The sequence below is a fragment of the Notamacropus eugenii genome, chromosome 3 (genome assembly GCF_028372415.1).
Source record: "Notamacropus eugenii isolate mMacEug1 chromosome 3, mMacEug1.pri_v2, whole genome shotgun sequence".
Lineage (NCBI taxonomy): Eukaryota > Metazoa > Chordata > Mammalia > Diprotodontia > Macropodidae > Notamacropus > Notamacropus eugenii.
The window spans coordinates 35,711,194-35,726,668 of NC_092874.1; the positions used below are offsets into that span (position 1 = coordinate 35,711,194).

The 15,475-nt window shown below is 36.4% G+C and overlaps 1 protein-coding gene across 7 annotated transcripts in view; it reads left to right on the top strand.

Annotated features, from left to right (window-relative positions):
- Positions 1–15,475, top strand: part of SATB1 (SATB homeobox 1) — a 116,950-nt gene that overhangs the window by 70,897 nt on the left and 30,578 nt on the right. For all 7 annotated transcript variants that reach the window (XM_072651227.1, XM_072651228.1, XM_072651225.1 and 4 more), the window contains one exon: positions 7,352–7,507. In XM_072651227.1, the coding sequence (XP_072507328.1) occupies positions 7,352–7,507 (156 nt within the window). The remainder of the gene's footprint in view (positions 1–7,351; positions 7,508–15,475) is intronic.

Here is a 15,475-nt window from a genome sequence, read left to right on the forward strand (position 1 = left end):
GAAAGATAGACTGGAGCCAGAGCATGAAGGTTCTTTAAGCCTCTGAGGAAATTTGAAACTGTAGCTCTTTGACAGCAGTGATTGTCCTTTGCCTCTTTGTATCCCTGGTGCTTAGTACTTAGTAGGTGCTTAGTAAATGTTTATTGACTTAGTAGGTGATGGGAGCTACTGAGGTGTGTTCCATGACATAGCCGTGCATAAGAAAGCTGCTTTATCTAGCAGTGATGTAGAAGGTAAATTAGAGGTCCAGGGAATGGAGGTGGGAAGATCTATTTAGAGCCTTCAGTAGATTGATCCCAGTGGGAAGAAAAAAAAAGTTGATGAATAGAAAAGGTGTTAACCAAGAGTAGAATGGGCAAGAATTGGGAGCAGCTGGGATTTAAAGAGATGGAAAAATCAGACTATTAAATACTAAGGTTTCCAATCTAGAAGCCACTTAGCACAGCTTGATATTAGATAATATTATAGGTTAATAACTGTCCCTTGAATGGAGTTAATTCAATACTTTAATTTAAAACTTGTTTTGATTTGTTGGGGTTGTTTTTTTTTTTAGTGAAGTGGCATTGAAATGTGTTTTTTATTTTTAAAAGCATGTCCTAGAGTAGTCTGAGTTCTACTAACAAGAGCTGAAATGTAGCAACTTCTAAAAATTAGTGATAAGTCACACATGGAGTTTTAATATGCTTATGGTACATCATCAATACAAACTGTAAATCAAAAACATACCAATTATAGTTAATTTACAGACAAAACTACTGGGCACCTGGTCAGTCTAGTTCTTACCAAACACAAAGGAACAAGAGAAAAGCAGTGCAGATGCCTTAAGAGCGACCTAGTCCAGCCTCAGATTCTTTTCCATGCATTCGTCACTGCTGAGAAATCTTGATGTTTCTCTTTGAGGTCGTATCCCAGATACAGTCTCCAAAGCACATTGCAGTAATGATCCCTATTTGACTTGTGGGAGTGAATATAAATTAAGCCCATCTTTATGTGAACCTATGACGATGGATTTTCCTTGATGTACTCGGACTCACTGGGAATGCTCTGAGGACAATCCATTCTGGGAAGCTTGAGTTGAGATGTGAGTTAAACTAGACCAATGGTAAGAATGTGACAAAATAAAGTGAACTACTTGGCTCACTAACTTCTATCCAAGAGGCTCCAAAGGTGTGTTAGGGTCAGGTAGATGAATAGACTTAGGCTCAGGAAGACTTAGATTTAAATCTTCCTCATACATTGACGGGCACTGTGATTGGCCAGGCTGCTCAACCACTCAATTTCTTCATGTATAAAATGAAGATAATATGATTTAAAACATTGTAATAAAATGGTTATTTTCCCCCCTCCTTTTTTTGACAGCTTCTGAGTTCCTTCATCATAAATTCATTCCTGGGGCACAGGATAATACAGCGTATTCTCTAATATAATATCCATAACTCTCCAAACTGGAAAAACTTAAGATGAATGAAGGGGTAGCTACTTATGTTATGGCTGCTAAAAGATCAGCTTGCTATAGGAAGCGGAGAAGATAAGTTAAAATCTTTGTATTTCCCTAGTATCCAGTGGGATGAGGTTGAGGTAGGAACTAATTAATTGACCTTCCTTTATGGTTAGGCAGTTGTTGTTCAACCTCTCCTTGCCTGATTTTCTTTCCCTCTGTTAAATAAGACAGGGGCAGCTAGGTGGTGCAGTGGATAAAAAATCTCTCCTCAGACACTTAACACTCACTAGCTGTGTGACCTTGAGCAAGTCATTTAACCCCAATTGCCTCATCCTGGGTCATCTCCAGTCATCCTGATGAATATCTGGTCACTGGATTCAGATGGCCCAGGAGGAGAAGTGAGGTTGGTGACCTGCACAGTCCTCCTTCACTCAAAACAAAGTGCAAGGCATGTCATTATTTCTCTGATGGCATGGTCTTTTTCAGCAATGAAGGACAAACACACATAAGTAAGACAGCTCGTTTGAAAGATTTCATCTGGGTTATATTAAAACATTTGTTTCTCACCAAAAATCACAAAAGAGTGCTTAAGAAAAAGAGAGAAATTCATTTTAGAATGGGAAGATGAGACTACTAATTATCTTCTTTTTCAGTGAAAGATGGAAAGTTATGCTATTGTAAATACGTTGGGTATGTGAGTGGACTACATGGGAAAAAAAACTCCTAAGACAGACAATATGTAAATTCAAATCACTTCTAAACCCTTTGGGCCTCAGTTTCTTTATCTGTAAAATTAGGGGATTGAACTAGATGGCCTCAAGGATAACCCTCTAGGTTTAAAATTCTGATCCTTAATAAATACTTGTTGGGCTGTTGATTAGAGCCGATGGTTGTCAATGTCATTGGGTCACTTTTTGAGTGTGCACCTAAGATACATTTAACCTTATTCTAGATTCAAAAAGTTAGGGACAGTTCTGCCTGCTCAGATGAATTTGATAACTTCTAATTCCTATGAGCCTATGAAAAAAATGAATCAACTAACCAATCAATGAAGACTTTTTTGAATTTAGGTTATTTCCTGGCTGATCTTACAAAGTATTCTAAATAAAATTTAGGCTCAATTTCAATAATGCTATTTTCCATGGTTTTCTGAAAATCACAGGGCCTTGCACTTAATGTACTTAAATTGAATTGAAAATTATTTTCTCTACTACAGGCCAATTTTTAAAGACTATTTTGATGCCTTTTTTTGGAAATCATCTTATATCCTCCCCACCCATGGAGCCAGAGGTGGCACACTGGATAGAGTGAGTTCTTGACTTGGAGACAGGAAGACCTGAGTTCCTATCCAGCCTCATACTTACTAGTTGTGTGACCTTGAACAAGTCACTTAACCCCTGCCTCCGTTTTCTCATCTGCAAAATGGGAATAATAAGAGTATCTGTCTCCCAAGGTTGTTGTGAGAATAAGATGATATTTATTAAGATTTTTGCAAGCCTCGGAGCACTATAGACATACTAGTTATACCATTCCTCCCCATATAACGAATTTATGCAATATTAGGCATTTATGATCCTTGACCCTGCTTTCTCCCCTACCTCTCTGTTAAGAGGAACAAAGCTCGGATCAGTTTTAGGGTGAAAATTTCTGCGTTCAGACAATTTTAATTCATTCTTTAATCAGTTAAAATTTTGGAGAAAATTCAGGAGTCATTTTTAAGAAAATTATAAGAAATTTTAAAAATTTCCTTTCAAAGCATATGCTTATTAAACTTGATTGATTCATTGTATTATGTGTTTTGGAAGAACAGTACTTTAAGAAGTATCTTAATTATAGGAAAACATGTGAAAAATCTACTTCAATATAAAGTTCAGAGAAGTATCCTGCTGACGGCTTCTAACTCATCCCACTCCTTTGCAGAATCCATTGGCCCATAGATCCTGATGCAAGGAAGATGTCTTAGAATCATCTCATTCTAAAATAGCTACGTTGACGCATATAACCCGATGGCATAGATACCATAGATCATATTGTAGGGAACTTCCAAATGATTTATAGCATTCAAAAAACCTTTTGGGAAGTTAGAGAATAAATATGCAGATTTTATGCTAAATTAATTTTATTACTTTAAATAGATAAAGTGTCCTCAAAACACACAAACCAAAATATTAAGCAATAATTTCTCATAACAGTGATAGTATTTTTCAGGAACAAATGAAAAACACTTCAAAATTGAATCTTGCATTTTTAGGTAATATTGCTAAGATAACTTTTAGATTCCTGGTTTCCTTTCTTAAAATCACATAGGCAAAATTGATGCTTGAATTCACCATGCTAAGTTGTTAAGACTTGGATCAGAATAGTTTCCCTCAATTGTCCCCAGTTTGTCTTCTCAAGAACTTTTTTATATAAAGAGCCTCCTGAACCCTGCCACTGCCCAAACTTTTGCCTGCATTCTGTGCTGAACACTTGGAGGACAACTAAGTGGCATAGTGGATAGAGTGCCAGGTCTGGGGTCAGGAAGACCTGAGTTCAAATCTGCTCTCTGATATGCACTAGATGTGTGACTCTGAGCAATTCATTTAACCCTGTTTGCCTCAGTTTCCTTACCTGTAAAATGAGCTGGAGAAAGAAATGGCAAACCACGCAGTATCCTTGCCAAGAAAACCCCAAATGGGGTCACAGAGAGACAGACATGACTGAAACAACTGAACAATAAAATACTGAACACAGATTATGGAAAATTCTACCAGTTCAGATAATCTAATAGTGTGTTATGCTTCCTATAAATCATAAATAATCAGGAAATAATTTTTAAAGCTAAAAATTTTTGCCTTAATGATAAATGATGATGAATATCCCGAATGGTGTTACCCAGACCCACGGGGGAGAAGAGCTAACAAACACTCCTGCACATAAATCAAAACAGTTCTTCTGGGCAGCTCTGTACTCATGGATTGTGTAGCAAATCTTGCCTTGATAAAAGCTATTCTGAAAGCCCTGCATTTAGTACAGTGCCTGTGCTGTTTGCCGACTAGAGCTGAAATGGAGTTTGTTCTGCCTGGAATGAGCAACTTTATGAATTCTAATTTAGGACATAATATTAAAAGCTAAAACTGGATTAAAGAAGGGTGTGGATCAGTTGTTGTTTGTCATTGTAAGCTAAAACAGTATTTAGTAGAGTGTGTGAGATAAAAAAGTTTTTATTTCAGTTTTTCCCTGGGGGAAACGTGTGAGTTTCCCTGGTTGTGAAAACCTGTTCAACTTGGTTACCCCTTAAGCAATAGCATGTGCCTTGTTTTGAAAAACTTTCTGTAAGTTCTCCTAAACCATAATCAATCTTCTTCGATGAGATATGTATCTGAGCAGATAAGTTTGGAAGGATAAGTTTTTCTAAATATTTTTTAAATGACTAAGAAAGATTTACTCTCCTTGCCTTTGTAAACACTTCAGTGCTTTTTACATTCTTTGTTTTCAGAAAAGAAAAAAAAACTGGAAAAGCTGCTTGGCAAGAACTTGGTTTCCACCCAAAAATAGCCACAGCTGTGATATATGATGATATTAAGCTTTTGAATGGATTATTTATATGATTTTATAAGTTGTGCTTTTTTAGTTAAAGTTATGATCTTTCAAGAGAAATTGTGCTGGACAGAACCCAGAAAACAAATGGGAGGACTGAAAGAGATGAACGGAGTCCAGGTGCCATATGTTAAATTCTAGTGCAAGCATGTGCATTTTGCAAAGGAGTGAAAAGAGTTGTTGTTGAGAAGTACCCAGAGCTGTGTTTTTAGTTTACACTTTACATTTTGTTAAGTAGATTTCTCTAGCTGTACTCTTTGCCTTCAATGTTTTGGGGAACATATATCCCCAGCAGCATTTCCATAACAAAGGGTTTTCACTGTAATGTTGAAATTAAATTTTTTTAATCCTTTAAACAGTGAAGGGAAAAAATAGTAAATGAAAGCATCCAAATATATTCTTTTGCTCCAATGCAAGTCCATCTCATAGATAAATTGTAAATCTTAAATCATAGAGGTGTGAGCACTTTCTGTAAATGTGCTAGGTTTTGGGGGACCCTATGACATCGTTTCCCAAATTACTTCATTGGGATCTTTTAAGTCACTATACCTATGAAAGGGTCATTAGATAATTAGGATCATTAGTTCCAGAGCTGGAAGGGATCTCCCTTAAGGTATTTTCTGGTCCAGCCCCTGTCCTTAAGAGCTTGACAACAACATTTCACAGGTGAGACTACTGAAGGTCAGAGGGGTTGAATTTCCCAAGGTCACTCAGCTACTAGTGATGAAGGGAAGCTACTGTCGAGGGTGTCTTACTTTCTACATAGGACGTTTGTTTCTCTTTTACTTTATCAATAACTTCTCTATTTTCAAAAAGTAATTTAAAAATTCAACCAGTATAATAATTGCCTCACATCTAAGAACAATTTTGTAAAAATTAGGAACATAAATTTTTGAGCCAAATGTTAAAAAAATCTAGTGTTTATGGGAGAAAAATTAATTTCTCTTGTTTAGAACCACTCTTATATACCCAGGATTTTGTGCAACATGGAAATTATTTTTTTACATTTGACAAATTGTGTAACATTATAAGGGGGAAACATATCTTTAGGAATTCAGAGGTCATTAGTTCGTTCTATAACTTAAGTTCATTTTCTCCTGTTTCTGTTACATGTTAGCAAATGAGATTTTTAAGTTACTAATAGAAAGGACCTAGGTCTTTGTATAGTCCTGTACAAAATTAAGTCCTTAAAAAATTTTTGTAGTTGGAGAAGTACATTGTACATTTGAGATAAGATTTTGCTTCTATACCAGCTAACCTTTAATTTCTCAGGGAAGAAAATCTTATCATTTCTATGTAGATTTTGTGAAGGTTCTCAAGTTAATTAATATCAACCCACATTAAAAAAATGTAAATGTAGCAGAATATCTACTTATTTGAACTTTTAAAAAACAATAGTAATATCAGTAAGCTTTTAAAGTTGAGTTTGGCATTTGCCCAAGATCTATGACACTGCCTGAAATTATCAATTTGGCATTTTCATATCCATTGATACACTTCAGTGCTGATGCTTCACTTCAAGGTCACATATTGTAAAAAAAAAAATCTTATTGAGTCATTGTGCATTTTGAGTAATGCACAATAATGTTCTTTTTAGATAGAGGGAAATAGTCCCTGATAGTGTGGGGACACAAGTCAAAAGGAAAAACTATATACATGGTTGCCAGAAAAAGATGAAATAATTACAGAACAGCTTGGACACACACGTGTAAAATAGAACAAGCCTTGATGATAATTAGGAAAGGCACTATACCTGTTTCATGGATGGATAGAAGATTTAAATATGCAGTACTGAAAATTGCTTTGTTATGGAAGATTTTTTAAATGAAACAAGTAAGAGGGAAAAGCATAAAAGCAAAGTCAATATTTAAAAGATCACGAATATGTAATACCTATCAGTGATATAATTATCTGTATTAGGCATTGGGCACCAATGAAGAAATATCACTCTACATTATGATTTTAATTGTTTTTTAGGTTAGAATCGCAGTTTAAGATAATTGGGGAATAATTCTTTTAGGGTTTTCAAGTCTTTGGAGCTATTGTCTGTTTTCCAGAAAACTCACTTTATGACACTGTAATTCCTGGTTGTAAGTTGGCAGTGACTCTCCTATTACAAATGCAGTCACCTGTGAAAATATGACTTCCTTAGCTCAGGCAGCTTGATCTCTGGGCAGGACATAATGGTAGATGACCAAATTGTAGTAAAGGCTATTGTAAAAAAGTACAACAACCTCTAGTTTGGAAGCTGTGTTTGCGAATCTTCTAAACAATGCAACATCTCTCTGTTCACTGCCAAAGAATGACAGTCATGTTTAAAATATGTCCTAGGTAAAAACAGCAACAATTGCCACGGAGCGGAATGGGAAGCCAGAGAACAATGCCATGAACATTAACGCTTCCATTTACGATGAGATTCAGCAGGAAATGAAGCGAGCAAAGGTGTCCCAAGCACTCTTTGCAAAGGTTGCAGCAACCAAAAGCCAGGTAAGAGCCTAATCCAAAACCAGGAAGCAACAAGTTGGGTTGGGTTTTTTTTGTTTGGTTTTCTTTTGTTTTAAATAAATGATGCCAGTAGGGTTGCCAGTACATCATCATGTCTTTCCTCCGTGCACTTGAGTCATGACTTTGGTCAACAGTATACTTTAGTTGAGAGCATAATTTCTTTTAGGGTATTTTTGAATTTGCTACACATGTATTTAGAGTATCTGGATGCTAGGGATACAAAGCTGAAAAATTAACCTAATTCTTGTTTAATGTAAACAGAGAAGGATAGAATACGTACCCAAGCACATCCAATATTAGGGGGAGTATGATGCAGGCAAATGATGCATTGCTTTCAGATGGGAGTAAGGAAGGCTTTGAAAGGATTACACCTGTTCTATTTCTTCAATGAAAAGATGGGTGTAACAGGAGAAAACATGGCTGGATTGTGTCCTGGGTGTGAGAGATACCCGGCATAAACAGAGGAAGAAAGGAGCAGGACAAGATGGGAGAATGACCAGGGGTCTAATTTGGCTGGAACACGGTAGTATAGGAAGAGGCAGCAAATAATGCTAAATATATCTGTGGATGTTGCACTTGGATTGTGAAGGACCTTTAATGTTGCATTAAGGAGTTTGCAGTTTCCTCTATAAGCAATAAGCATCTACTAAAAGCTTTGGAGTGGGGAAGAAACATGGATAGACTTGAATAGTTGAAAGATCAGTGTGGTGGCTTTATGATGAAGTTGATTAGGGTTAAGGGAAGTGGAAATGACAGAAGTTGATCACTGATTGGGTGTGAAAAGAGGAAGAGGAAGAAGTCAAAGATGGATTAGAGGTCTGAGGCTGACTAGGAAAATGGTGGTACTCAACAGAAATGGGGACATCCAGAGCATGAACAGTTCTTGGCAGGGGATATATTCAGTTTTTTACATGTAGAACTTAATTGTTGGTAGGAGATCCAGGTTGCAGATGGAAATGCAGCACAGTAACTGAACAGAGAGATTAAAACACAGAAATAAAGATTTGGGGCACCACTACCTAGAGGTAGCAGAGTGGGTGAGATCTTCAGGGCAAAGAGAATAGAGGGAAAAGAAGGTTCAGAGGGGTCTAGGGGTAGTGCAGTGGGAATAGATTAGGGGGAGGGATTATGTGGACAGTATGAAAAAAATCAATCAGTCAAACAAGTATTCGTTAAGCACTTACTTCGATCTGGGAACTGTGCTAGGGGATACAAAGGAAAAAATGAAATAGTCCCTGACCTCAGGGACCTTTCATTCTAATAGAGGGAGACAGCATATATATATATATATATATATATATATATATATATATATATATATATATATATATATATATATACACACACACATATGTGTGTATATACATATATATGTAAATACCGCACTATATATACATATATATAATTAATGCAAAGTACTTTAAGGAGAAGGAACATTACATTTACAAATCCTATTTGGTCATGATGAATAAAACATTTTAAAAATTTACTGCTGGATCCTATTTACAAGTTTAGGAGAATTGGAAATTTTGAGTATTGTCACAGAGCGGCATATTATGGGAGGGAGGGGAAGCCCTGAATTATTACTGTTACTTAAATATTCTAACTACCTTGGTTTTCCTCATATAAATATTTAAAATAATAATTCTGATTCTTCTGTTCTGACCATAACCTCTCCTCGCTCACTGCTACTATTATAAGGAAAGCTGAATTCTTTAACCTCCAAATAAATTTTCATGTATACTGACATATTATATACTTTCCTTTTATGCAAAAATCTTCCAAATAGTATGAATGTATACAGTGTTTTAATTACAGTGAGCAATCTATTATAAATTTATGAAATTTGCAAATATGAATGCAGAAAAGTAGAAATGAAACAGTCTTCTATTCATTTCATGAAAAATAGCAAGGGAAAAGATATTGAGTGGTATTTGTACAAATTCTTCACTTTCCAATACAAGTAGAATACTCTTTGTGAGTAAAGTCAAACCATATATGCATATGCTGACAAAACAATTAAGAGGATCTAAAAGGCTGAACAGAATAGAGAATTATTTTCTCTTTTCAACAAAAAATTGGAAAACATTTCTATGAGAGGTGTTATGGTCATTCCAGGCTTTGATGTCAGGTTCTACAAATCACAAACTTATAGAATGCCTCATCCAATTCAGCAAGCATTCATTAGATCCCTGCTTTATGCAAGTCCCTGTTCTGGGTTCTGGAGCCTCAATGATGACAAGCTGCCTTGCACTTCTCCTCCAGCAAGCTTGTCGACCAGTCTAAGAATGAGACCTGTCTGCAAATAACCTCCCTCAAAGTTCGAAAACTGTTATTCCTGAAAGCCCTTCCAAGGGATTTTATTGAGAATCATTTAGCTGTCCATTTCTGGTAAAATATGCAATCGTGCATTTAGTCTGCGATGTTACAATAGCCATTTTTAGCATTTAAAAAAATTTTACGGTTGCAGCATCACTAGTGGAACTTAATGTAAGCTTCAGTTTAGGAAGAGGTTGCTCTTTTTTAAGTTATAGGCTGTAAGGAATACTTAAGGGATATTTTGGAAATGTTATATAAAAATGATTAAACTCAAGCTGTGGACTGTAAAAATTGTAGCTTTATAGGCCACATGCCTGCCTACCCTTCAATCACTGTCAAAGTGATAATTTCTACAATAATATGTTTCTTTTATTGTGGGATTCTAAACATCAAGTGCTGTTTAAACATTAAACTGAATTGTTTATGTTAGTGCTGTACTCAGCGTGTCATACATCAGGCCACTGTAATCTCTCATGGAATGTAAAATTCTGTCATGAATCATGGCTTGTATATCGGAAATTACTGTAATTTTGATTGGAAATTACAGGGCTCTTGAAATGTTTCTAATTATGATAGAATGTTAGAGCAGCTTCAAACCTGTATGCTTCTTCAGATATCTTTATTTACATGGCAAGACTGTACATTAACGACAAATGTCCTGTTCTCACTTTAGCCCCTTGTCTACCCCTGCCACCATTCTCACTTTGGAGATTTAATGTCAGAGTGAGGAGGAGCTCACATTCAAGTATCTTTTCTCATTTCTTTTCTTGGCGACATGCTATCTTTGGGGTTTAGCCTGTATTCTCAAAAAACAAGGTTAAAAGACCTTTTTCTCAGAGGGTAAAGGTGTCTCCCAAAACACTACAAACAGGCAAGCTATTAATTTTTTTTAATTACATAATGGAATTCAACCTTGATTAAAAAAAACAGTTACTTTTTTGTTTAAAAATAAAAGGTTGAGATCACAGAATTGTATATAACTCTGTGTCATCTCATGTTTGGCTCAACTGATCCCTCAGGTCCTTGCATATCTGTGTTGTGTCCTGTGCTTGAGCTCTCTCAGCTGCTCCCTTGTACCTCAGTCTCTTTATAAAATGTAAGCTAGCCTTCTCTTCCTCAGCACCCAAACTGTTCCTACTATATCACATGAGGGATGTTCCTGGACTTCTTGAACAGCCTACTTTATTAGTGTCTGTACTAAGGACTTCCAGTGTGGAAGAAGAGATCTACTTCCAAGCGTTCTGCCCAATTGATTTCTTTATATCGGGTTAAGGTAAATCTCCCTGGTCCAAATGACTTCATAAAACATAAGCAGGTAATAAAATGACCAACCAATTGAGATTCCCCATGATGAATGGTACCCAAGATGGTTCCATTGTTGCTGCCCCAACCATTTCATTCTTCTCTTTTACTCTCCTAAAACTGTGTTTTCTTTCTCTTCTTTATGATATGAATAACCGAAATTATTACAAAGCATTGAATTCTGCCAACATAGGGAAAGTATCAAGCCAGGAGAAGAACAAAACAGAGTTATTTACTCAAGTTCTGTTTTAACATGTTGAAGATGCAGATCAGGAAAAAAAAATATTTGGAGAGCTGTCTAGCCTTGCCCATAGTCAGCAGTTTCAGCACTAAAAAGATAATAATTTGAAAGAGACAGATGACTTTTCATAGTTTAGAACCATACTCTAAGAGTAGCCTGGATTTGGACCATCCTTTGGAGAGAAGATTGGACATGAATGTGCAGTGAAGGGGGATTTCCTTCCCTTCATTCTGTTCTGTGGCCTCTGACTCCTGTGGCTCAGGGCTTGCCCTGGTATCTTCATCTTCTGAGTTAATCATTTAAATTTCCTGTGGCACTTACTAGCTAGGGAGAAGCAACATGAGCCCTCTAACCATGCTACCATGCTAACCATCAAGAGAACTTGATCTTGTTGGGCTGCTTAAGAACACACTGATAGGAGTGGAGAGGGGGTCTTTCCTTCTTGGCTCTTAACCCAGACCCTCAGTCCTTCTAGAACCCAGTTCTTTGCAAATGTGATCTGGAAGAGGCAAAGCAGCCTATTCACAGACAAGGGTGATTTTGCTCATTTCTGTGTCCTTTTGTTTCTGCTATAATTTGAATTTTCTACAATTTTAGAAAACTTTGGCAGGTACATTAAACCATACTGGCATAATTTTTAATTGCTACTACATTACAAAAATATGATGTGTATTTTTACAAATCATAAATATGTTTATAGTCTTTACTCAGATGTACCTAGAGCTGAAAGAAACTTCAGATGCTATCTAATCCAACCTGTCTCACTTTGCAAATGAGGAAACTGAGGCCTGGGAAAAGCTAAATCACTTGACCAAGGTGCCACAGGGTTATATAGTAATACCTTTAGTAGAGTTTATTATTACAATTGTGTCTTCTTGATGGATACCCATGAGATTTGATTTAATAGAAATTTCCAAGTAAATTTGGAGTAAAGTTGGATTTTCGTATTTACTTTGAAAGTGTAAGGTTACCTACATTGAAGCAAGAAAAAAGGTGAGATCACTACAATTGAATATTTTTATACTCCAAATATTAAAATGAGCAGTTTTTTTCCAATTAAATCATATTGGGATTCTGTCAAACATTTAGTAAGATAACACATTCAAATAATTATGAAAGCAGAATCCCCTAATTTTACTGTTTAAAAAAAAATAGTTGATTTGGGTAATAACCATTAAGGTATCATGGTTCAGTTACCTTTCGCTGGTTACAGTGTTTTCATATGGGAGACAGAAATGGAATTTTTTTCTTGATGGTGGCAGATGTTGAAATCTAATTTTATTCCACAGCAAACCCCTTGAGAGCTCTGAGACTTAAGGTGTATGTCCAGCACAAGCACATTAGTAGTACTATAGGAGGTGTTTTTTATGTGAAAGTATTACTTTGATTTTAGTGTTTGAAAAGGTGGGGCTTCCCTATTCTGTAGTGTGATTATAAAGCAAAGGTTTCCGGCAGTTTAGGATTGCATTGCCAGAAGGGTTTGTAAAACTGTCTCCATGTACAACCTCATCTGACTTGGATTCTTTTTAGACAAAGGATTATGAAAAGTCGATTTCACAAGGCATGCTTTCTGCATTAGCTTTCATTGTTTTTACCTTTGGTCCTTTGTCACTGTAAAAGTTCAACATTGGTACCTGTCATGTACAGATATTGATAAAGCTGAGAATTGTTACCTTCATGCAAAATGGCTCTACCAAGAGAGAAGGATAGGTATTTTTAAGTCACTAGCTTTCCTTCTAAGTACTTCCTAAATGGCTCGGCAACTTGGATTCTAGGCCTTGAGGTAGTAGAAGATAGGGCTAAGGAGCTCTCACATTTCTCATGATCATAGATGATAAAAATCACTCTGACCTTTAATTTGAGTATAGGAATTCTGATATGGTAATCAGGATGTCTTCAATATAAGCGCCATATGGCATGTCACAAATCAATGGGACTAGAAATAATTTGGAGGGCTGAGTATCTGTATCTTATACTGCTGCAAAGCTTAAAATAGCAATAAAAAAAAAAAAGAAACCCTTTGCCAAGCTTTGTAGCTTGCTAAGTAGTATATAGTGATCAAATACATGGAATAGGTGGCATTCTATCCCTCCCCCAAATTAATAGGAGATGACCTTTATTTTATCAGAATTAAATTTCATTTTTGTAGAAACACCAGAATGCATCTGGCTGATTGGTGAATCTTCATGGTAATTTTGAAATGCTCATTTTAGCAAAAACATCTTTTGACAAGATTTTACCTGTATAATGTTTTAAGGTATATATTCTTTATTCATGGTTTTTAATATTTGTGGCATTAGTGGGAGGAAGGGTTAAGGGAAGTTTCCCCCCCAGTTCTTGGCCTCAGCCCAGCTTCACTGTGACAATCAGTGCAGTAATCTCACTAGAAGACAGAGTTCCCAGGAAAGTGGGGGTTGGGAGGTGGAGAAGTGAAAGAGGGAGAGAGAGAAAGAAGGAAGCGGAGGAGGCAAGAGGAAGAGGGAGAAGGAGATGCATATGATGTCCTGGACCAGTTTACCTCTGGGAAGATGACATGGGAGAAGGAAAAGAGAGCAGTGGAATTGAGTAACTCCACCGTAAAGACTCTTCTGGTCCTCCTACAGGGCAGTCTGTATTTCTGGCCCCTATTATCCCTGAAAGTGCCAATTAATATTCAGAGATTCCTCACTTATAGCTGTCCTAAATATATTCTCCATGAATGAGCAGGGTGTCCTGTTTTAGAGTTAAAGCTTATTGGCGAAAGTAACTCAAAAACTTAAAAATCAGTACAACAGTTTGGATCGGTTTTTGAGAGACTGGAGTGGTTTGCCATTTCCTTCCTCAGCTTATTTTACAGATGAGGAAACTGAGGCAAACAGGGTTAAGTGACTTGTCCAGGGTCACACAGCTAGTAATTGTCTGAGGTCTCATTTGAACTCAGGAAGATGAGTCTTCCTGAATCCAGACCCAGCACTCTGCACTGTGGCACCCCCTACCTGCCCCATTGAGAGAGGAATATGTCACATTTGCCAGTATACTAACTGACTTTTGTCATATCAGTTAATTGAAGAAAAAGGTCAATTGGAATTAACGGCTATTGATTAATGTTACTATACAGATGTGGTTTAGGATAGGACACAAGATCTAACGAGCATTATTGTGTCCAGAGACTGATACATTTTTGTAGCCCCAGTGCTCACTCAGTACATCATAGGCTGTTTCTGTACGCTTACTGGGTGATTATTCAGAGTAGCTGAATTTGTTTGGGTTTTCATTTGTTCATTTTTTAGATTAGGGTCTAAAGAGTAAACATAACAATGCTATGGCTAACATATATACAGCACCTTAAGTTTTGCATATCCTGTCTCATTTAATCCTCAGAACCCTTATAAAGTTAGTTCTTTCATCATTCCTATTTGACAGATGAGGAAACTGAGACTGAGAGAAGAGGTTAAGTGATTTGCTCAGGGTCATGCAGCTAGGAAGAGTGAGGCAGGATTTGAACGATTATCTTCTTACTTTAAGACCAGCACTCTATCCAATGTACCATGTAGCTACCTATGATTAATGTTAAGGTCCAGATTGAATAAAACAGGTTTAGAAAATGGAGGATTTCTATTTTTGGCAGAAAAAAATGTGTAGATTAGGGCATTCATATGGGGTATATACGCCCTGTGACTATCTTAGTATCAAATACTTTTTTAAAAAATACATTTATATTCTGGCAAAGATTGATTTTTGCCTATAAATTTTTGGCTGCCTCATGGCTATTTCTGGATAAACTGCAATTTCTAGTTGATCTAAATTTGAAATTGGTTAATGAGAAAAGACTCTGATATGTTTTTCCTTATATCATAGAATACCTTTATCCTCACAAATATGGACGTCACTAAGATCAGCCCAAGAAATTCATTCTGTAAGAAACATTTTTTACTTACCTCCCCTTTTTTTTCAATTTTAAGATTCCTCACAAAATACTTAAAGATATTTTCCTTCAAAAATATTCCGTATTGAAGTTATCTTAGTTTGTTAGTCTAGCCATACCTTTGGCTCTGGCCTTTTTCCATCAGACTGTGACTTTTTCCATCAGTGACTCTGTACTCCTCTTT